This window comes from Castor canadensis, chromosome 8, assembly GCF_047511655.1.
Source record: "Castor canadensis chromosome 8, mCasCan1.hap1v2, whole genome shotgun sequence".
Taxonomy (NCBI): domain Eukaryota; kingdom Metazoa; phylum Chordata; class Mammalia; order Rodentia; family Castoridae; genus Castor; species Castor canadensis.
This window is the reverse complement of record NC_133393.1, coordinates 13810619-13831561: the sequence shown is the minus strand read 5'-3', so window position 1 is coordinate 13831561 and position 20943 is coordinate 13810619. Positions and strand designations below refer to the sequence as shown.

General features: G+C 46.8%; 2 protein-coding genes across 4 annotated transcripts; one reads left to right on the top strand and one right to left on the bottom strand.

Annotated features, from left to right (window-relative positions):
• The first annotated feature begins 1537 nt into the window (after nucleotides 1-1537).
• On the top strand, nucleotides 1538-8512 carry Slc22a7 (solute carrier family 22 member 7). Of its 2 annotated transcripts, XM_020157232.2 has the most exons (10): nucleotides 1539-2072; nucleotides 2640-2743; nucleotides 2871-3025; nucleotides 3145-3313; nucleotides 4182-4305; nucleotides 4660-4769; nucleotides 5239-5453; nucleotides 5591-5699; nucleotides 6375-6581; nucleotides 7049-8512. In XM_020157232.2, exons 1-10 carry the CDS (start codon nucleotides 1674-1676, stop codon nucleotides 7080-7082), a joined length of 1626 nt encoding a protein of 541 aa, XP_020012821.2. In that variant the 5' UTR covers nucleotides 1539-1673; the 3' UTR covers nucleotides 7083-8512. The 2 variants fall into 2 exon arrangements, with proteins under 2 accessions (XP_073938246.1, XP_020012821.2); XM_074082145.1 differs by lacking the exon at nucleotides 7049-8512 and having other exon boundaries at nucleotides 1538-2072; nucleotides 6379-6546.
• Nucleotides 8032-20795, bottom strand: Crip3 (cysteine rich protein 3). 2 transcript variants are annotated; one of them, XM_074082146.1, is made up of 8 exons: nucleotides 10676-20795; nucleotides 10261-10355; nucleotides 9823-9880; nucleotides 9596-9727; nucleotides 8738-8809; nucleotides 8506-8633; nucleotides 8353-8410; nucleotides 8032-8168 (listed from the first exon to the last, which is right to left on the bottom strand). In XM_074082146.1, exons 1-8 carry the CDS (start codon nucleotides 10899-10901, stop codon nucleotides 8107-8109), a joined length of 831 nt encoding a protein of 276 aa, XP_073938247.1. In that variant the 5' UTR covers nucleotides 10902-20795; the 3' UTR covers nucleotides 8032-8106. The 2 variants fall into 2 exon arrangements, with proteins under 2 accessions (XP_073938247.1, XP_020012822.1); XM_020157233.2 differs by having other exon boundaries at nucleotides 8506-8600.
• Nucleotides 20796-20943: the final 148 nt, after the last annotated feature.

The following is a 20943-nucleotide window of genomic DNA, read 5'->3' as shown; positions in this document are numbered from 1 at the left end:
GAGCCAAGCTAAGGAACTGGACTGTCACCCTGCAGCAGTGGGAGATGGGGAAGATTTTCAATAGGGATGTGACACTATCAGATTTGTGTTTTATTTATTATTATTATTTGTGGTGCTGGGAGTCAAGCCCAGGGCTTCAGGCATGCTAGGCAGATCTGTGCTTTTAGCCATGCATTGTGGCCGGATATGGGAATGGATTGCCAGCGGTGGGACTGGAGGTGGGGAGGTTTGTGTAACTTATTTTAACCTTCCTGTAAGCTCCCTAAGGGAAGGAACTGTGATCCAGGCAACCTTGTACCCGACAGATGTCTAGGCATCCTAGAGCTTAACAAACATACTATTGTCACCTCAGACACACTATCTCCGCCATCTTTCTCTTGCCTCCCCATCACTGCCTTCACCCCGTGCCTGGCAGCACCACTATGGACACATACCATGCACAGTCCATTAGTGCCTTTCTCCAACTTTTCTCCAGAGGCCTAGCCTAGAACAGACTGCGGCATTTCCAGTCAGCGCCTTGAGGCAAAGATGAGAGCCCTGGGCTGCAGTCAGGGATCCTGGTCCTTCCTTCCATCAACTCTGCTGTTCAGTCATTGTGTGACCCCAGCAGGTCCTCCTCACTCTGCCCTTGGTTTCCTTATCTATTAGAGTAAATTAGTGGTTTTCAAACTTTTTTTTAGCCTACGCTTTTTCTCCAAGAACACCTTTGGAAAGTCATTTATTTAGAAATCTGAAGCTCCTTGTAACACAATTTGACAACCTCCTGGATCTGCCAGCCTGGTGTTTGAAGAATAAATTTGACATTTCTGGCTTCTGCCCTGCTTTTTCTACAGGAGCCATGAATGAAAATTGAGGGGACAATCAGATGGATCAAATCCTGGGTCTCAGGCACTGCAGGTACCTCTGGTAGGACCTGGGTAAACCCTTTTGCTTCCCATCCCTCCAAGAGGTCATCTGGGAAACTCCTGAAAATAGGCAGATGGGTGGCAAGAGGGATCACACAGATGGGCAGGGATCCCACATGAAGACTCCATGAGTGCAGGACCCCCAGAGAGCCACTATGGGTCAAGTGAGATTTAGGCAAGAGCATCAGCTCCAGGCATGGGCAAGGGATACAAGGAAGGCTTGTGGCTCAGCAGAAAGAATCCTTAACCTGGAAGGGCCCAACCTTCAGTCCTGAATTCTGGGCTGAAGGCCAGACTGTGGCTGTGACTATAAATAGACAAGGCTAGCCTAACGCATCAGGACAAAGGGCATCCAGGAGAGTTGGTACCATGCTCTAGTGACCTTATTTTTAGGGACCCTTGGAGCTCTGCTGACCGAAGGACTAGGAACTCACCTCCAACATACCCAGCAACCTTATCGTAGAGGCTCATGGCTCCCCTACTTGCTCTCTGAGTTCCAATGTCTAAGTGCCAGAGCCACAGAGTCAGTGACCTCTAAATGGATGGCAGCCCCTCCCGGCAGGCACTAGGCCAGACAGACAAGATCCCTGGAGATGTGAGTGGCTGGGGAAGGCCCAGGCCTGGGCCAGCCCCTGAGGGCTGGATATTGACTGCAGGCTCTCCACTCATCAGTCCACCCACTCCCACCTCCAGAGTCCAAGGGTCCATGTGGTGGAGCAGGTTGAGCTGTGTTAGGTACTACAGAGGGACAGCTGGTGGGTGGGCAGCATGGGCTTTGAGGAGCTGCTGTACCAGGTGGGTGGCTTCGGGCCCTTCCAACTGCGGAATCTGGTCCTACTGGCTCTTCCCCGACTGCTGCTGCCCATGCATTTCCTCCTGCCCATTTTTCTGGCTGTCGTGCCTGCCCACCACTGTGCCCTGCCTGGCACCCCTGCCAATTTCAGCCACCAGGATGAGTGGCTGGAGGCCCACCTTCCCCGGGAGCCTGATGGCACCTTTAGCTCCTGCCTCCGCTTTGCTCACCCTGGGGCTCTCCCCAACACCACCGTGGGGAGAGAGGCACAGAACCCTGGGGAGTTGAAATCGAAAGGCGAAACCACTACAGTGCCCTGCTCCCAGGGCTGGGAATACGACCGCTCTGAATTCTCCTCCACCATTGCAACTGAGGTACCCAGGCCCAGAGGATGAGGGAGGGCCTTGGGTGGTGGCTGTGTGAGCCTTAGATAAATCCCTTTACCCATCTGGACACAGGGTCTATGAATATAAATCACAGAATTTAATTAATGGCCTGTAATGAGGGACTCCATAGGCAGGAGCCACTGGGAGGTGATGACGGCAGGGAAGGGCTAAGGTGACTCTGGAGAGTGGGAGCTCATTCCCACTCCCTAGAGCTGAGAAGTGTGTTTCTATAGTGAGAGTCGAGAACCTACAGAAGCCTCCTTTCTCCCAGTCTCCCATCCTCTTTTCTGGCCCCAGGTCTGAGGTGTATGTAATCCATCTGCAGAGGGAGTGTGGGTGAGGCAGTTTCCCTGGGGATGGCAGGACTCCCAGGTCATGGTCAAGAACCTCCATGGGAAGAAGTTGAGGAGCAGGACTTCTGATGCGGGGGTGAACAGCTGGAGGCGGGGTAACACAGTTGTCCTGAAAAGGTCCCAGGGTCTAGAGAGGAGGGGCTGGTGCTCCCTGGCGAGGGACTTTCACCCATAGGAGGCCCCTGACTTCCTGTCCTTGCAGTGGGATCTGGTGTGGGAGCAGAAAGGCCTGAACAGAATTACATCCACTTTCTTCTTTGCTGGTGTGCTGGTGGGGGCTGTGCTCTTCGGATATCTGTCTGACAGGTGGAGTGAGGCATGGGGTGAATAAGGGAGCAGGTTGTCCACCCTGTCCCATCATCTGGGGGTTGGGGTGAATCTACCTGTATCTTAGAAGCTCCCCAAGAAGCTGATTCTGTAGGAGCCTTTGTAGGTTCGGACGACGCCGGCTACTTCTGGTGGCCTATGTGAGCTCACTGGTGCTGGGCCTGGCGTCTGCAGCCTCGGTCAACTATGTCATGTTTGCCATCACCCGCACCCTTATGGGCTTAGCCTTGTCCGGTTTCACCATCATTGTGATGCCACTGGGTAAGGCACTCAAGGGACAGACAGGGCTAGAGGGCTGGAGGGAGGCTTTTGCCAGGGTGAGATGGTCCATCTGGCTCTTGCTAACTCTCTTCCGGTCTCCGGCCTGGTCCTGGGCCTAGAGTTGGAATGGCTGGATGTGGAGCACCGCACGGTGGCTGGTGTCCTGAGCACCATGTCCTGGACAGGAGGTGTGATGTTGCTGGCACTGGTTGGATACCTGATACGGGACTGGCGATGGCTTTTGCTGTCTGTCACCCTGCCTTGTGTCCCAGGCATCCTCAGCCTCTGGTGAGGACTGCAGGGAGCTGGGAAGTGGGAGATACACGAAGTCAAAGTTAGAATCAATCAGAGGCTAAGGTTCAAAGGCAGAGAGACTGGAGGGATGAAGAGAAAGGGAGAGCCCAGGACCAAGCAACAGAAAGAGATACCGAGAGAAAGAGACGGAAACAGAGACCAACAGAAAGAAGATGGCACAGGAGAGTCAGAGAACAAGACACAGAGCGACAAAAATGAAGAAACAGAAATCAAACTAGTGAGAGATAGTGAGGGACAGAGACCAGAACTGAAAGGGACAGATGGAGACAGACACAGTGAGGGAAAGCAGAGTCAGTGAGAGACAGGAGAGCTCTCAGTGAGACAGTGCCAAGAAGAGGCTGAGGCTGGACCTCAGAGGGGTAGGGATTGGGCAGAGCCAGAATGGTGATAGGGGCTCAGGCAGGAGGGTGGGAGGCCAGACAGGGTGAGCATTTCATTGCCTCCCAAAGTTGGACTAACTGGCTTTGGATGACCTTTCTGTGTGTGTCACTACATCTGTCACTCCTTCATACTGGGCCCTCCTGTGAGAAGTGTTTGGCTGGTGCTGGGAGATAAGGTTTTGAGGGTAACATCAACTTAGTTGAGTAAGGAAGGAAACCCTGGGAGATGCAAACCTGAGCAGGGAAATATGGGAAAAGATGGCTCTTAAATTGGACCTTAGAAGATCAGTAAGACCTCATCAATGGAAGGTTTAAGAAGGCCTTGGGGAGGAGATGACACTCCAGGCAAAGAGGACTGAATGAGCAAGAGTCTGGAGGTTGACAGCCTGTGATGAGCCCAGGAGGGAGAGGTTGCTTACGGTGCTGACTTTCTCTGCTGAAGGGTCTCCTGACTCCCCTAGGTGGGTACCTGAATCTGCACGCTGGCTTCTGACCCAGGGCCGTGTGAAGGAGGCCCAAATGTACTTGTTCCGCTGTGCCAGGCTCAATGGGCGGCCCTTGGGTGAGAACAGCCTCAGTCAGGAGGTGGGTGAATGTGTGTGTGGGGGTGGTGGCGGGGGCTGTGCCAAGTGCCCTTGGGCTCACCATATGTGGCAGGAAAAGCCCTTGACCACTGGTGGGGAGTTCAAACAGAGCCGTTCTTGGTTTTGGTGGGTCACATCTTTCACTCTCAAGGGCCACCTTCTCAGCTCCCATGTGTACCTCCACTCCCATCACTGCAAAGGAGAGGAATAGAAATGAGAGGGAGAGAGAGAAGGAGAGGGAGAGGGAGAGGAGAGGCAAGAGAGAGAGAGAGAGAGGGAGGGGGAGAACCTTAGCACTCAATGGGCCCTGCTGAGACCAACTCTGATGTCACAACCTCATCTCCTCCCCTATCAGGCCCTAAACAAAGTGGCTGCTGGTGAACAGGTGGTCCAAAGGCCCTCATACCTAGACCTGTTCCGAACACCACAGCTCCGAAACATCTCACTGAGCTGCATGGTGGTGTGGTAAGGAGGAGCTGACTTGGGTCTGGTGGAGTCGGGTAGTGAGAGGGAAGGGACGACTCCAGGGTGGTGCTGAAGAGGAGTGAGAAGAGTGAGTGACAAGAGTCCCTATTATGGGGGGGGTGATCTGGCTGGGGAAGGTCAGAAGATGGAGTAGGCGGCAGAAATGCATGGGTTCAAATTCAGCCTCTGCCATCTCCTTCCCATGTGACCTTTCACCACTCACTCAGTCACTCTGAGCCTCAGTGTTCCTTTTGTGAAATGGGTAGCATTAGTTCCTATGTCACAGGTTACTGTGACGATGGGAGTAAAGGTGCTTTAGCCACTGGTACGTGATACACACTCAGGAATTGTGGTGGCAGGAAAGGTCCTAGGCAGCGGGCTCTGAAGTGGGGGGGGCCAGTCTTCCTGAGAAGTGAGGACAAAGTGGGATGAGAAAGAGGCCCCTGAGTGGCACTACGACTCCGTTCAGGTTTGGAGTGAACTTCTCCTATTATGGCCTGACCCTGGACTTGTCCGGGCTGGGGCTGAACGTGTACCAGACGCAGCTGCTGTTTGGGGCTGTGGAGCTGCCTTCCAAGCTCTTGGTCTACCTGTCGGTGCGCCACACCGGACGCCGCCTCACGCAGGCGGGAATGCTGCTGGGCAGGGCCCTGACCTTCGCCATCAGACTGCTGGTGTCCACCGGTGAGCCCGCGGGCCCTGCCCGCGCCGAGACCCCGCCTCCTTGCAAGAAGTCCCGCCCTCCCCGGGCCCCGATTCTGCCTGGCATCCAGGGAACTCTTGACTACCCCACCGCACTGCTGGAACCCCTTTCCCTTCAGAGACCAGGTCCTGGACCACCGCCCTGGCGGTGATAGGGAAAGGTTTTTCTGAAGCTGCCTTCACCACTGCCTACCTCTTCACTTCAGAGTTGTACCCTACTGTGCTTAGGTAAAGGGACCTGGGTCCCAGGCAACCCACCTGGGGGAGGGGCTGGTTAACCCACACTTCCTTGTACACAGACTGCCCTCCCCTGTCTTTCCACCACACCCAGAACACAGAACCCCTCAAGTTTTGGAGAGGGCGGGGCATTTTATATTCAGTACTGTATGACCTTAACCAAGTCAGACAACCTCTCTGGACCTCCTTTAGAAGAAAACAGTCCCAGGAAGCCCTATCCAGCCCACTCATTCAGAGCTGCCACTGGGGCTTTCCCTGGACACAAGGCCAGGAGTCCTTTCAACTAGCCACTGGCAGGGAAGGAGGGGACTTGTTGAGAGGAGCCTTCTATGATTAGCATCTGGTTTAGAAAGAATTGGGCCTCTAGCAACATGGCAGCACCCGTGCAAGCTGCTGACCCTCTTCTTTCCACACTACCCTCTCTTCTTGTCTGGTAACTTTTCTTTTAGTGGTACCTGATTGGTACGCTGTCAGAATACACTCCTGATCCTCTGGTGGGTGCTGGCTTGGGGACTCCTGGCCTGGGGGATGGGGGAGAGGCCCAAGCTTTCTTAGTTGTCGGGAAAGGGATTGGCAGGGCCTCCCAGCCCAGGAAAGGGGCCTTACAAGGACTGGCTCCAAGTAGGCATGAGAACCAGTTACACCCTTCATCCTCTCTTTGAACAGACAGACAGGGATGGGGATGACTGCCCTGGTAGGCCGGCTAGGAGGCTCTTTGGCCCCACTGGCAGCCTTGCTGGATGGAGTGTGGCTGTTGCTGCCCATGCTTGCTTATGGGGGGGTCGCCATTCTGGCTGCCTGCACCGCCCTCCTGCTGCCAGAGACAAGGAAGGCCAAGCTTCCAGAGACAATCCAGGATGTGGAAAGAAAAAGGTGTGTGCACAGGATTCTGTGTGTGTGTATGTGTGTGTGTATGTGTGTATGTGTGTGTGTGAGAGAGAGAGAGAGAGAGAGAGAGAGAATGAGCGGACAGTGTATATGTATGGGGGGAGCAGGTGCTCAGGTCCCTGACACCTTAGGATGCAGAAGGGAAGATACAGCTGCACAAATGCACTTGGCACATATACATGTGTGCATAGGTGTTTCAGGGTGCATGCTCTGGGGTATGTTAACTGTGCATAAAAGTGTACATGAGTCCATACATATCTGTGCATACAAATAGCCAAGGTTGTTCAGAAAAAGGTGCACACATGCACAGTCAGCCATGCCTACACATCAGGGATGTGTGTTTGTATACCAGGAGCTGGGAGGGGCTGTGGGCCAGCCCTGATGGAGCGGCAGGCTCCAGGACGAAACCCCACCATCGCTCCCAACTCCTTCCTTCTCAATGTCTTCCCCAGTCTTCAGGAAGAAGAGATGCAGATCCAGAACTGAGTGGAACTGGGGACAGCCCTCCACAGAAGCTCTGTGGCAGGAGTTGAGAGCGCAGAGGGCAGACTCTAGTGGCGGGCTGTGGTATTGCACCCCACTGCCTAGGGCTTGAGTTCCACTAGTGCCCTTGGCTGCAGTCATCCAGCCTGACTATTCAGCCTCCAGTGACAGGACATCTCCCAAAATGCAGTGGGCTGCTGGGGATTCTGGGCACCCCTTTCGTGATTGGTGGGATTTTTATAAATTAAGGTGAGGAGATTTGGGGAAGAATCCTGGATGGGAGGCCACTGAATTTGCCCTGGGTTCTGATTTAAGGCTTGTCACAGATTTTCTGTGTGACCTTGGGCATGTGGCTTTTCCTCTCTGGGCCTCAGCCTGTTCATCTCCCAAATGGATAATGAAGCCTCTCAGCAGACCTTCCTGTAAAACCTGTTGTCATGCTCAAAGTGAATGAGGTGCTAAGAAGGGGCTGTCCTATGATGACTTTGGGTACCAATGACGCTGGTGAACATGTTGTCCACTGTGCAGTGCTAAGGGCTGACCAGGGGACCAAGAGAACAGAGCTTTTTGGCACCATGGCTCATGCTGCTACCTCTGAGGCACTCTCAGGACTCCCATCTCTTTCCTCCACACGCCCCACTGCCCTTGTCCCACCACAACCCACTGTCCAGGCTCACACATAAAGAAGAGTTGAAAGCATGGGAGCCAACATTTTATTAGATAAGCCAGAGATGCTGAGGCTCAGTAAACAAGTTTGATGAGTACCCTGAAGCTCTACAATTTGCTGGGAAAGCCAGGAGGCCACCAAAGTGAGGTAGCCTATGTCCCCTATCCAGATAAGAGTGTGAAAAGGGAAGAATTGGCAGAGAAAGTCTAGACTCTCTGGTCTACCATGCAGCCTAGGCCCAGGCCTCCAGGACCCCACCTCTTCCCATCCCCAAGGGACTGGAGAATTCTGTAGCTCTTTTTGGACCAGGGAGGGGTGGTGGGAAGCTTTTGAGGTAGGGTGACCTCTCTCCAGAGCGGCTCATTTGGACTTTATCTCCACTGGATCATAGATGTAGCAGCCCACATCGCCAATGTTCACCCCTGAGGGAGAGAGCACTATCACTAAGGGCCTTGGGGCTGGGGAGGGGAGGGTGTTGGGTTGAGGGCTGGAGGGAATTGGGAGAATCCTGGGACATGTTTGACCCTAAGAGAAGTTGTTCACACAACCGCAATGACCATGTACATGCCATACTTTAGGCCTGGTGTCTGGGGTGGGGCTGCCCACCTTTGGGACCAAACAGGTAGCCGTAGCAAGGGATGTGGCAGTAGGGGACACCATCATGCTGGAACAGAGAGAAAGACAGTCTTCTCAGCCTGGCTCTCTTCTCATCCCTAGTCTCCCTCCTCCCAACATAACCACTATCCCTGCCCTGCTCACCTCAGCATGACTCCCAGCAGTCAGGGTCTTCCTGCAACGCTGGCACCTCAGGCAGGGTCGGTGCCAATTTCTGCCCAAAGACATCACCTTCTCAGCTGGTGGTGGAAAGAAGTGCCAGATCTTCCATTCTAAGGGCAGAGCAGGGCAGGGAGACCCACCTGCCTTGGACCACCTCCCTGTCCCTTACTGTCCTCCCAGTGTTTCTCTCCCTCAGCTGTCAATTGTCACTTACCAAAATAAACAGGCTCCCCACAGCCAGGGCACAGCGAGGTCTCCCCAGTGAATGTCTTCAAGTGGGGAGGGCCTTTAAGGGGAAGAGGCCCCGGCTAGGGCTGTGGTGGTGCCAGAGCCTAAGCAGGACCCACCAGCACCTGCTTGCACATGGCACCATCCTCTTCTAAAACCCATACGCATCCCAGAGCCCCCCACCCAGGCAGCCATGTGTATGCCTTCCCTGAGCCCAGAGCAGATCACCCTCTGACCCCAACTCTCGCCCCATCCCTATCTCATTAGAGACAACCTGCTTCCTTTGTCATCCTCCCAGATGCTCAGGTAGCCCCTCAACCCCCACTCCGACCCTGTCAGCAACTCAATCCTCAGAAACTTGAGCTGATATAGGAGCTGGCTAGGGCAGGGGTGTCAGGTGTCAGTGCCCACTCCAAGGGGTGGGAGGAAGGAACAGAGACCAGAGGAAATAAGTTGAAGAATCTGATGGCTTGATCCCATCCCAATGAGCCCTCACTTGAGGTCTTTCCTTCCATTGCCTTGGCTGGGGGGAAGCGAGCTGAGTTCCAGGCCAGCTTTGCTGTGACTACATAAGGTCATGTGTCCCTTCTGGACCTCAGATGCCCCCACATGTTAAATAAACATCATAATACCATCTACCCAGTTTACCTCTTAAACTCAATCGCTGACATGAGGGAGTTTCAAAAAAGGGGCCATAAATAGAGAGGACTTTGCCAAGAACTAAGCTGTAGGACTGTAGAGCAGAGGGCTGGGTAGAAGACTGAAACTCTGGCCCAGCTTTTCTGCTGCAGCCTGAGGAAGAATGGGAAGAGGAGCAGAACTGTTGAGGCCCAGCCTCACTTACTTTTCTTGCCATGGGGAAGGCCAGTCCTTGGCCTGGGGGGGCTGAAGTTGCTGGGGCTGAGGAGTGTACTGCTGGCAGGGGAGGGAGTGGGGGGGTTGTAGAGATAGCAGCCCACACCACCAATGTTGACTCCTGCAGAGACAATAACCGATAGGGGAGGCCAGGCTTGAGCCCCTTCTTCCCAGCCACAGTGAGGGTTCTGTGGTCCCTTCTAGCAGGGTACTTACCTCTGGGTCCAAAGAGAGCCCCATAGCATGGCTTGTGACAGTATGGCCTTCCATTATGCTGTGTATAATGGGGGGGGGGAGGTCACTCAGGGATAAGGGGGCCATGCCTCACAGGTCTTTCCCAAGATGGGATGCCAGGTATGTCTGTCCACTGGCCTGATCTAGTGGGGATGGGAGGGGTGGGTGACAGGCTGGCACACCAGAATTGCCAATGTGGTCTGGGGGTGGGGGATGGGGGAGCAGGTGGGGATGGGAGAGGAATGACTATGCTGCTTACCTTCTCTCCCAAGCCATGGGGGCACAACTGAGGCTCCCCAAATCCTGGTGGGAATGAGGCCCACTGGGTGGGTGGCCCTGAGGTTGCCTTTGGCAAGCTTCCAAGGCTTGAAATTGGGGGCGGGAAACAACAAAGGGTTGTGGGCTCTGTTCAGGACTTACCTCTGCATGCCCGCCAGGGGACAAGACGCAGTGGCAGCGCTCACATTTCAGGCAGAAGCGGTGCCAGTTTTTGCCGAGGGAGCTCACTTTCTCAGCTGTGGGGAACAAGATAGAACCAAGCTGCAAGAAGCGGGGCCAAACACCAGACGCCCTCCTTTCACCCTTTCAGCCCTCTGAAGGAATCAAGGGAACCAGCCCCTCCAGCCCTGCTTCCTGGAGACAACGAAGAATGTCTGCAGCAGTCCAGCTCCATCCTTCCACGATGCCACTCTTCCTTAGCTCTCAGAGAAGGGGAGGGGACCACACACACATCCCTACAGGTGGAAAAAGGTGCCTGGGACCGCACCATGGCCATCCCCATGGAACCCCATGGTTCGCACTCTCCCCATCTTTGCCCCCTCATCTCCAGCCTTACCAAAGTAAACAGGTTGCTGGCAACGCGGGCAGGTCCAGCTCATGGCTCCACTAGGGGCATCCCGCCGGCTCCACACCCCGCAGGCACGGCCTGCTGGGAGGCTTCCGCCCCTCCGCTGGCTCCGCCCCCCGCTCAGCTGGGAGCCCACTGGGTTGTGGGCGCTCACCGGACACCAGAAATCTACCCCTGGGGAATATAGGGGCTTCTCAGTCACTTCCAAGCACATTAAAAGCCTAGTGGGCTTGGGACTGGGAGCACTGGGGTGCCATGAAGATGCATGGCTCTAGTTCCTGGGTAAGGAGAGGAAAAATTTCCACAGTGCAGACACCATGAAAACACTATTGATACTCTCAAAACAAAGAGGCAGGCATTCTTTGAAGTGTTTTAATTCCACTTTAGCAGTCTAGCAAGTGGTTGAGAGCAAGGGAATGTGAAGTTCAACTTTACTACTTCCTCTTCCTTATCTATACAGTGAGTATCATGATATCATAGGGTTGTTATGAGAAGTAAATGAGTCAATACATGTAGAGTGCCCAAACAGCACCTGGCACATAAGTGCTATAAAAGTGATAGCTGTCACTATGATGGTCCCTTAATGAACTCAGGACTCTTAAGTTTGGAAGGCTCAAAATGTCTGCATAAAATCAAGGGCTTGCTCATAAAATTATAATGGCTATTACATTTAAAAGTATAATTTAAGCACCAATCACATATTTCTAATTTAAGGTTTTGTTATTTCAGTTTTTGGGTTTTTTTTTTCAGTACAGGGGTTTGAACTCAGGGCCTACACCTTGAGCCACTATACCAGCCCTTTTTTGTGGTGGGTTTTTCAAGACAGGGTCTTGAGAACTATTTGCCTGGGCTGGCTTTGAACCACAATCCTCCTGATCTCTGCCTCCTGAGTAGCTAGGATCACACTGGCACCTGGCTAGTTTAAGATTTTAAAATATGTTCTCACAGTAGCCCAGCAGGCTACAAAACATACTTCAAGAAATTTACCACAAAATGGGAGAAAATGTTTGCAATTCATCTATCCGATAAGGGTCTCATAATCAGAATATACAGATAACTCTTATAATGTAATAATGAGAAGAAAATCCAATTAAAAATGCAAGAGTTTGAATACACGCTTTCTGGAAGAAGATATATAAATGTTCCTCAAGCACCAGAAGAGATGTTACACATTAGTCACAAGGGAAATTCAAATCAGCACCACAAGGAGGTTCCATTTTAAAGCCATTAGGATGGCTGGAATTAAAAAGATAACAAGTCTTGGCAAGGATATGGCAAAACTGGATCCCTCATACATTGCTGGTGGCAATGTAAGATGGTACAACTACTTTGGAAAACAGGTAGCTCCTCAAAAAGTTAAACATACAGTCACACTATCACTTCGCCAATTCCACTCCTAGGTTCAGAGCCAAGAGAAATGAAAACATGTCTACACAAAAACTGGACTGTGAATGTTAGCAACAGCACTATTTATAATAGCTGAAAGGCAGAAACAACTGGAATGCCATCAACTGACAAATGGATAACAAACTGTGGCATATCCATAATGTAGAACATTATTCAGCCATAAAAAGGAATGAAAGACTGCATGCTACAACATGGTGGACCATGAAAACATTAAGTGAAAAAAGCCAGACATATATGATTCCATTACCTCACCAATTCCTGCCTAACCTCAGCACTCCCTCATCTGCTCAATACTGGGCTATCACACCTAGGTACACTCTCCCATAATCCTCTGGTGGAGGGTAGAAGAGGCCCAATCCAGGCCAGCCATGTTTTCCCTGCCTGAATGGTGAACAAAATGAGAGAAAAAGGCAAACAGAAACTCATATAATCACCTTTATTATTGATAAAATCTAGGCTGTACCTTAGAGTCAAATAGGTCTGCCAACTTCCAGCTCATCTCCCCAACTCCAACCCAGGCAGTCTGTCCCCTTAGTCAGAGAGCTCCGTGATGCAGGGACCAGGGCTACCTTGTCAACTTCTATGTACATTTCCAGTACCTTGCCTAATAAATGTTAGTGGCCAGGCATGGTGACTCATGCCTGTAATTCTAGCTACTAGGGAGGATATTATGAGGATCTCAGCAGGTTTGAAGCCAGGGGGTAGAAGTGGGAGTGGCAGTGGGGGTAGGGGTAGTGTCACAAGACCCCATTTCAACCAATAAAAGCTAGGCACAGTGGTGAACACCTGTCATTTCAGGTACATGGGAAGCATCAATAGGAAGATCACACTTTAGGCCACAAGAACCTGAATAGTGCTGGGCACTGGTGGCTCATGCCTGTAATCCTAGCTACTCAAAAGAGGCAGAGATTAGAAGAATTGAAGTTCAAAGACAGCCTGGGCAAATAGCTTGCAGACCCTATCTCGAAAAAAACCATCACTGGAAAGGGCTCATGGAGGGGCTCAAGGTGTAGGCCCTGAGTTCAAACCCTGGTACTGCAAAAAAAAAAAAAGAACCTGAATAGTTACCTCTTGATAAAAAGCCACAAAGAGGGCATTGAATCTTTGCAGCTTTGTAGGTAGCATTTACATTTTTTATCTAGAAGCATTTTCTTTGGAAAACCTTATCTCCTCTCGTTCCACATTAACTGAACTTAGTGCATAGATGGTTCAGTAAGGCAGACCTCTTCCCTGTTGGGCTTGTGACATGTATCTCGTCTAAGTATTCCATCCACCTGGCCAAGTAATTGTTCAGGGAGAGAAATGTGGCCCAGATTAAATTAATTAGTAACTTCCCTAGACTTTCTGGCATTGTAAGGGAAGATATACTCTCATTTTCACCGGTACACCCATGTTCATTATTGCACTATTCACAATAGCCAAACTATGCAATTGGCCTAGGTGCCCATGAATGGATGAATGGTTCAAGAAAATCTGGTATATATACACTGTTGTTTTAGTTACCCATAAAAAGCAAATGAAATTTGGCTGTTTGTGGGAAATGGATGGAACTGGAAATTGTCATGTTATATGAAGTAAGCCACTCCACAAAAACAAATATCACATATTTTCTCTCTTTGTGGAAAGTAGTATTAAAAAAAAACAAAAAATGAAAAACAAACAAGGTCATGAAAGTGAAAGGGAATTACTGGGAAGGTGGAAGTGGAAGGAAAAAGGGGAGAGGAGATAAGTAGGAGTGATAGAGCAGGTGAACATGATCAAAATACATTGGAAATATCACAATGAAACCCCTTACCTGTACAACTCATATATCCCAATAGAAAATGAATTAGCAAGTTAAGAAAATAAAAAACTTAAAAATTGTGGCAGCTTGAGACTGCAGGGAGTATCTTGCTTCTGCTAGAGAGACTTCATTAGTCAAGCAGAATTGAGGGAATGGAGAAGAGAGTCCTAATGACATTTCACATCTCCTGAACCTGGGTCTGTCTTGCTTTCCCAGTTACCAAGCCATAAATTACCCCCAGTCCTTTGTTTTTCTTAAGCTTCAGTTTGGTTTCTGATATGCACAACCAAGAGGATCATAATTAATATAACATGTGCCTTTATACAGAAAGAAATGCTGCTTCTTGTATCTAAGAATTATATGACATAGTGCAAAGTTCTGACAAAGGTAAGTAGTTTTTATACACACTTTCTTTTTTATTTTTTGATGGGACTGGAGTTTGAACTCAGGGTTTTGTACTTGCAAAGCGGATATCTACCCCTCAAACCACACCTCTGGTCCACTTTGCTCTGGTTATTTTAGAGATGGGGTCTCACTAACTATTTACCTGGGCTGGCTTTGTACCACAATCCTCCCAATTTCAGCCTCCCAAATAGATATTATTACAGGAGTAGACCACCAAGGGCCCAGCTCATATTTTCTTAATATATGATTTTCAAGATAATCTTACAGAAACAATAATAATAATGACAAAGGATTGGAGGAAGTGAGGAACAAAGTGCTTTCTATGAATAATCACTTTAAATGTAAACAAACTACCCTCAACATTGCTTTGGTCTGAATTTTTGTATGCCTTTCTCCACCAAATTCCTATGTTGAAACCTAATCTCCAAAGCAATAGTAGGAAGAGGTGCAGCCTTTAAGAGGTGATTAGGTCCTGATAGGGGAGCCCTCACAATAGAATTAGTGCCTTTATAAAGGAGGCTCAGGGGAATTTGTTTACCTCTTCTGTCACATAAGGAATTATAGTGAAAAGACATCCATCTATGAGGAAAAAGATCCTTATCAGACATGGAATCTATGCTTTGATCTTGGAACTTCCAGCCTCCACAACTGTAAACAATAAATTTCTGTTGTTTATGTTAAGTTATCCAGTCTAAGTTATTTTGTTATAGCAGCAAACTGGATTAGGACAGAAACTAAAAGACAGAAATTGCTGGATATGGTGGTACAAGCCTGTAATCCCTGTACTCAGGAGGCTGAGGCAGAAGGATCATGAATTCCAGGTCAGCCTGGGTTACATAGCAAGACACAAAAAGGAATGGAAATATAGCTAAGTGGTAGGGTGCTTGCCTAGCATTGCAAGACCCTGGTTTTGATGATACCGCACCTGCACATGCATGCACACACGCACGCACGCACACACACACACATGCATGCACTGGTAAAATGGCTTAGAAAAAGCATGATCTAACTATATGTTGTGTATAGAAGGTAGGCTAGTTGGCTGGCTAGTTGGCTTGCTTACTTTATTCATTTATTTTTGGTGGGGATGGGGATGGAATCCACTGCCTTCCACATGCTATATCCTCAGTCCCAAGAGGCTTACTTTGTCTTTGTGACATAGATTGAAAATGAAAGGATAAAAAGATATTGCATGCAAATAGATCTTAAATAACAATTGTTACAAGAGACAAAAAATCATCATGTATTGATAAAAGGATCAACTCATCAAGAAGATACAGTTTACTATAAACATACAGGAACTAGACAATAAAAGCCCAAAATATATGAAGCAAATATTGACAGAATTGAGGGGAGAAATAGATAGTTCTACTAACAACTACAATAATAATAAAAGTACCTCACTTTAATAATAGAACATTAGACAGAAGTTCAATAAGGAAATAGAGCCTTCAACAAAACTAAACCAAACAGACCTAGCAGACATATGTACAACACACATTATCTAACAGCAGTATGCAGTCTTTTCAAGTGCATATGATGCATTCTCCAGGATAGAATTGGTGTTAAGACACAAGTATCACCCTAGTATGGCCACAAAACTATTGTTTTTTGAAGGGTTTTTTCAAGATAAGGCCTTGCAAACTGTTTGCCCAGGCTGGTTTCAAATGGTGATCCTCCTGATCTCTGACTCCTGAGTAGCTAGAATTACATGGGTGAGCCACCCGTGCCTGACTAAGAAACACATTCTTAAACAACCAATAGGTCAAAGAAGAATTCACAAGGGAAATTACAAAATACTTGGAGATGAATAAACATAAAACCAGAACATTCCAAAAATGGGATGCAGTTTAAACTGTGCCAAGAGGGAAATTATACCTGTAAATACAACTGTGCAAAAGAAGAAAGATTTCAAATCAATAGTCTAACTTTATACTTTTAACTAAATCAAAACTAGCAGGAGGAAGGAAATAGTAAAGATTACACAATAGAAAAACATTAGAGAGACTCAATGTCCAAATATTTGAAAATCAACAAGATTAATAAACCTTTAGCTAGACTAAGAAAATAAGAAAGAACATGCAAATAAAACAAATCAGAAATGAAAGTGAGGATATTACTACAAATCTTCCAGAAATAAAAGGATTGATTATAAGAGAATGCTGTGAAGAGTAGTAGGCCAACAAATTAAGACATCTAGATGAAATGGACAAATTCTTAGAAACAAATTATTAACACAAATTCAAGAATGAGTAGAAAGCCAGGTGCCAGTGGCTCATGCCTGTAATCCTAGTACTCAGGTAGAGATCAGGAGGAATGAGGTTAAAGCCAGCCTGGACAAATAGTCTGTGAGACCCTATCTTAAAATAGCCAACACAAGAAAGGGCTGGCAGAATGACTCAAGTGGTAGCGCGCCTGCCTAACAAGCATGAGGCCTTAATTCAAACCCCAGTGCTGCCAAGAAAAAAAAAAGGAGAAAAAACACTGAACAGCCCTTTAAGAAGACACTGAATCACTAATTAGAACCCTCCCAAAAGGAACAGTCCAGAACCACCTGACTTCACTGGTGAATTTTACTAAACACTTAAAGAAGAACTGACACAAATTATACTTACTCCCTTCCAAAAAACAGAAGAGGAAACATTTGTAATTTATATATGAGGCAGCATTACCTTAATACCAAAGCCAGAAAAAGATATCACAGAAAAGCAAAAAAAAAAAAACAACAACAAAAAAAACTGTAGACCAATATGCTTATTAATATAGATGCAAAAATCCTCAATAAAACATAAGTAGCAAACCCAAATTCCATAGTACATGTAAGGTGGTTCAACGTAAGAAAATCAATTAGTAATACTGTAACACCACATTAATAAAGAAGTATTTGATAGAATACAAAACAACACTTTTTTTTTTTTTTTTTTTTGGTGGAACTGGGGTTTGAATTTAGGGCTTTGAGTTTGCAAAGCAGGCCCTCTACTGCCTAAGCCACACCTCTAGTCCTACTTTTTTTTTTTTTAGTGGTACTAGGGATTGAACCAGTAGTGCCCCATGCAAGGGCTCTATTACTTCAGCCATGTTCCCAGCCCTTTTGTTTTGAGATAGGGTGTTGCTTACTTTGCCCAGGCCAGCCTTGAACTTGCAATCCTCTTGCTTCTGTCTCCCCAGTAGCTGGAATTACAGTTGTGTACCACTGTACCTGGCTGAGAATAAAACACTCTTTCATAATAAAAATTCTTAAAACACTAGGATTAAAAGGGAATTCCTTCAACATGATAAAAGTCATTTATGAAAAATCTATAGCTACCATAATACTCAAATAAACCTGATGGGGAAAGGCTGAGCTTTTCCCATAAGATCAGAAATTAAAAAAAAAAAAAAACAAGGATGCCACTTTAATCAATCCTATTCAACACTGTACTGGAAGTTCTAAGTGGAGCAATTAGGCAAGATAAAGAAATAGAAGATATCCAAAGTGGAAAGGAAGAGCTAGGCATGGTGGTGCACGTCTATAATCCCAGCACTGGGGAGGATGAGGCAAGAGGATTTTGAGTTCAAGGCTAGCCTGGACTATATAGTGAGACCCTGTCTATAGATAATTAAAAAATAGATTTTTAAAAAAGGAACTAGCAAGTACCATGGAAAATTGGAACTGCTGTACACTGTTGGTAGGGATATAAAACGGTTCAGGAGTGGAAAATTGGTGGTTCCTCAAAATTTAAATATAGGGAGTAGTGGTGGTGCTCTGTGGTAGAGTTCTTGCCTAGAACGCAGTGTTCCACCCCAGGCACTGTAAAAAGAAATGTTGAACACAGAATAACCATATTCCTCTCAATTCCACTTTTAGGTATATATTGAAAAGAACTGAAAACAGAGACTCAAACAAAATAGTGCTGTTCGTAACAGTTGAGTAGAAACAACTCAAATGTCCACCAAAAAATGAATGAACAAATTGTAGTATATACATACAATGGAATATTATTCAGCCACAAAAAGGAATGAATACTGTTACATGCTACCACCTGGATGAACTTCAAAAACATTATGCTAAGTAAAAAAAAATATAAAAGTTCATACATTGTATGATTCCATTTATAGGAAATATCCACAATAGGTAAATCCATGGAAACAGAAAGAAGATTACTGATTTCAGGGCTTTAGGGAGGTAGGAATGGGACTAACTGCTTAAGGGATTCAGGGCTTTACTTTGGGGTAATGAAAATGTCACATATTTTATGATGTTAATTTTACCTAAATAAAGAAAAAGCACCTGAATAGCAATCAGGTAAAGTTACAATTTGGAAAAGCAGTGACTGGAAGAGAATATGAGAAGACTCAGGGGGTATTGGTCATAGTCTGTTTTTTGACTTGGTATTGGCTACTCAGGTATGTTCACTTTATGAAAGTTATTGTTGTGTGTGCTTTTAAAAACATGAATATTATACTTAATAGAAAACTTTATTTTTTAAAAAAAATATATAGTTACCATATGACCCAACAATTCTACTCCTAGGTATATATCCAAGAGAACTGAAAACATGTTCACACAAAAACTTGTATGGAACATAGAAGCGTTATTTACAATAAGCCCCAAAGTGGAAATAACCCAAATGTCCATGAACTAACTGATAAACAAAACCTGGTATATTACTACAATGGAACATTATCCAGCTATAAAATAAGATGAAGTAGTGATACATGACGCCACACAGATAAACCATGATGGCAAGTGGAAGAAATCAGACACAAAAGATCACATATTGTATGACTCCATTAATATGAGCTGCTCAGAACAGTAAATTCAAAGAGACAGAAAGCAGATTGGTAATTGGCAATCTTGGGCGTGACTTGAGAGTAGGGGGTAACTGAGAGTCTCCTATGGGCATGTGGGTTTTTTTTTTTTTTTTTGGAGGGGGGCAGTGGAAATGTTCTGGGATTAAATAGTGATGATGGTTGCACAACTTTAAAGATATTAAAAAAACAAATAATTTTATACTTTAAAGTATAATTTTGACTTTAAACATGACTAATTTTATAAATTTTAATGTTACATGAATTGTATTTCAATAAAAATATCTTAAATATTTCATCATTCACAATATGTATATACTCTAGTATATCAAATAAAAGAAGGGAAAAACTTTATTTATAAATGTTCTCTTATCCTCTGCCCATTCCCCAGATCAGTACACCTTAGACATGGACTTCAGATGCCACTGGGAGAATTGAGGTCTAAGCAACAAAACGGGCTGGAGTGTAACTGTGAGCCACAGGAATGAAAGTTTGTGACCAATACCCTTGATTGTCCCTAGGCAGAGAAATGTGATAGTTGATGATAAACAGATCTTGGGCTGGAGCGAGGGAGAGAAAGTGGTGGTGGTAACAAAGTGTTGGCAGCCCTGGTACCACACTGCTTTCCACTGCTTCACCCACAGCCTCAGCATTATGAGTGAGGTCCTCACTGACAGAATCTCAGAGCAAGAGCCCCGAGATACTTCCTACCCTTTACTTTATAGCCATCACTGATGGCTTTAATTATACACTGGGTTTTTTAAAGTATTTGTAGTGTCATCAGCATTCCCCAAAGTTACCATAACCATAGATTTATCTGGGCAGTAAACTAGACAGACCTCCAGGACTCTAAAAACGCCTGAATTTACAAATCAGGAATAAAACTAGGTTAATAGTTTTCTGGGTTAATCTGGAACTGGGGCAGCTCAGACTTAAATTAATCTCAGAGTTTAAAAGACTAAGGCTAGGCAAAGTTTCATTGTGTTCTGGTTCTCATTTACACTGTGTTGCTGAGCCTACAGTTCCAAGTACACAGGGGAGTGAAAGAAGTACCTGGAAGTGTTTTTGATGAACAGAGAATAAGGAGTTTCCTTGGTATTTTGGAATGGTGCCATATGTTCCATGTATATAGGAGAGGTAAAAAGACTGAATGGGAACTGGTAGACACTGTCCTGAAGTCTGAAATCTCAGCACTTCAAACCTCTGCTTTGTGATTGTCCCTCCTGGCTTAAGCCTCCTTTGGCTACTTGTACCCCTCTCCTCTAAGGACACACTCAATGTCACATTGATCCTTGCATGGACAAGTAAGGGAGGTTAGAACCAAGATAGACGTTCCACTTGCTGGGGATATTAGAGTACAGGGCCCAGAAAGAATGGGAAGGCTTGAAGTCTACAGTTTTAATATAAGTATGTATCATGGCACAAAATGAGAGGTGGAAGTTTAATAATTTATTCAATGAATGAGGTGTGGATGGCAAGTCTAAAATAAACTCTACGTCCATTCTCATCTTGGACCTCTCTATTAGTACACACACACACACACACACACACATATTCACTCACCCAACTCACCATTTACTGGAAGCAAAAATGACAGATCCTTCTCCACAATCCATGCCTGCCCCAAGCAGCCATACCTACCTCCTAGAAGTCAGACCCAAAGGTGATTGCCTTCTGGCCACAAGGATGCTCATTATTTCCATGGTCTTAATGGCTTCTATTCCTGCCTCCCTGGAGTAGAAATGTCTGCTGCAGATCTTCCTTTTGGAAATCTGAAGACTTCTAAAAATTGCCCCTGAAAAGAAAGATAGGTAGATGACAGTTAACAATGTGGTCACAATTATTCTTATGTAGGTAGGCTGCAAAGAAG

What these genes read in the sequence shown, in the direction of transcription:
- Slc22a7 (XM_020157232.2), top strand. Translation starts at nt 1,674, where the DNA reads ATGGGCTTTGAGGAGCTGCTGTACCAGGTGGGTGGCTTCGGGCCCTTC. An exon ending in CAGACTGCTGGTGTCCACCG is followed by an intron (nt 5,454 to 5,590) that starts GTGAGCCCGCGG and finishes CTTTCCCTTCAG; the next exon opens with AGACCAGGTCCTGGACCACC. An exon ending in TTGTACCCTACTGTGCTTAG is followed by an intron (nt 5,700 to 6,374) that starts GTAAAGGGACCT and finishes CTCTTTGAACAG; the next exon opens with ACAGACAGGGATGGGGATGA.
- Crip3 (XM_074082146.1), bottom strand. Translation starts at nt 10,901, where the DNA reads ATGTGCTTGGAAGTGACTGAGAAGCCCCTATATTCCCCAGGGGTAGAT. An exon ending in TGGGGAGCCTGTTTATTTTG is followed by an intron (nt 8,634 to 8,737) that starts GTAAGTGACAAT and finishes CTCTGCCCTTAG; the next exon opens with AATGGAAGATCTGGCACTTC. An exon ending in CTACCTGTTTGGTCCCAAAG is followed by an intron (nt 8,169 to 8,352) that starts GTGGGCAGCCCC and finishes TCTCTCCCTCAG; the next exon opens with GGGTGAACATTGGCGATGTG.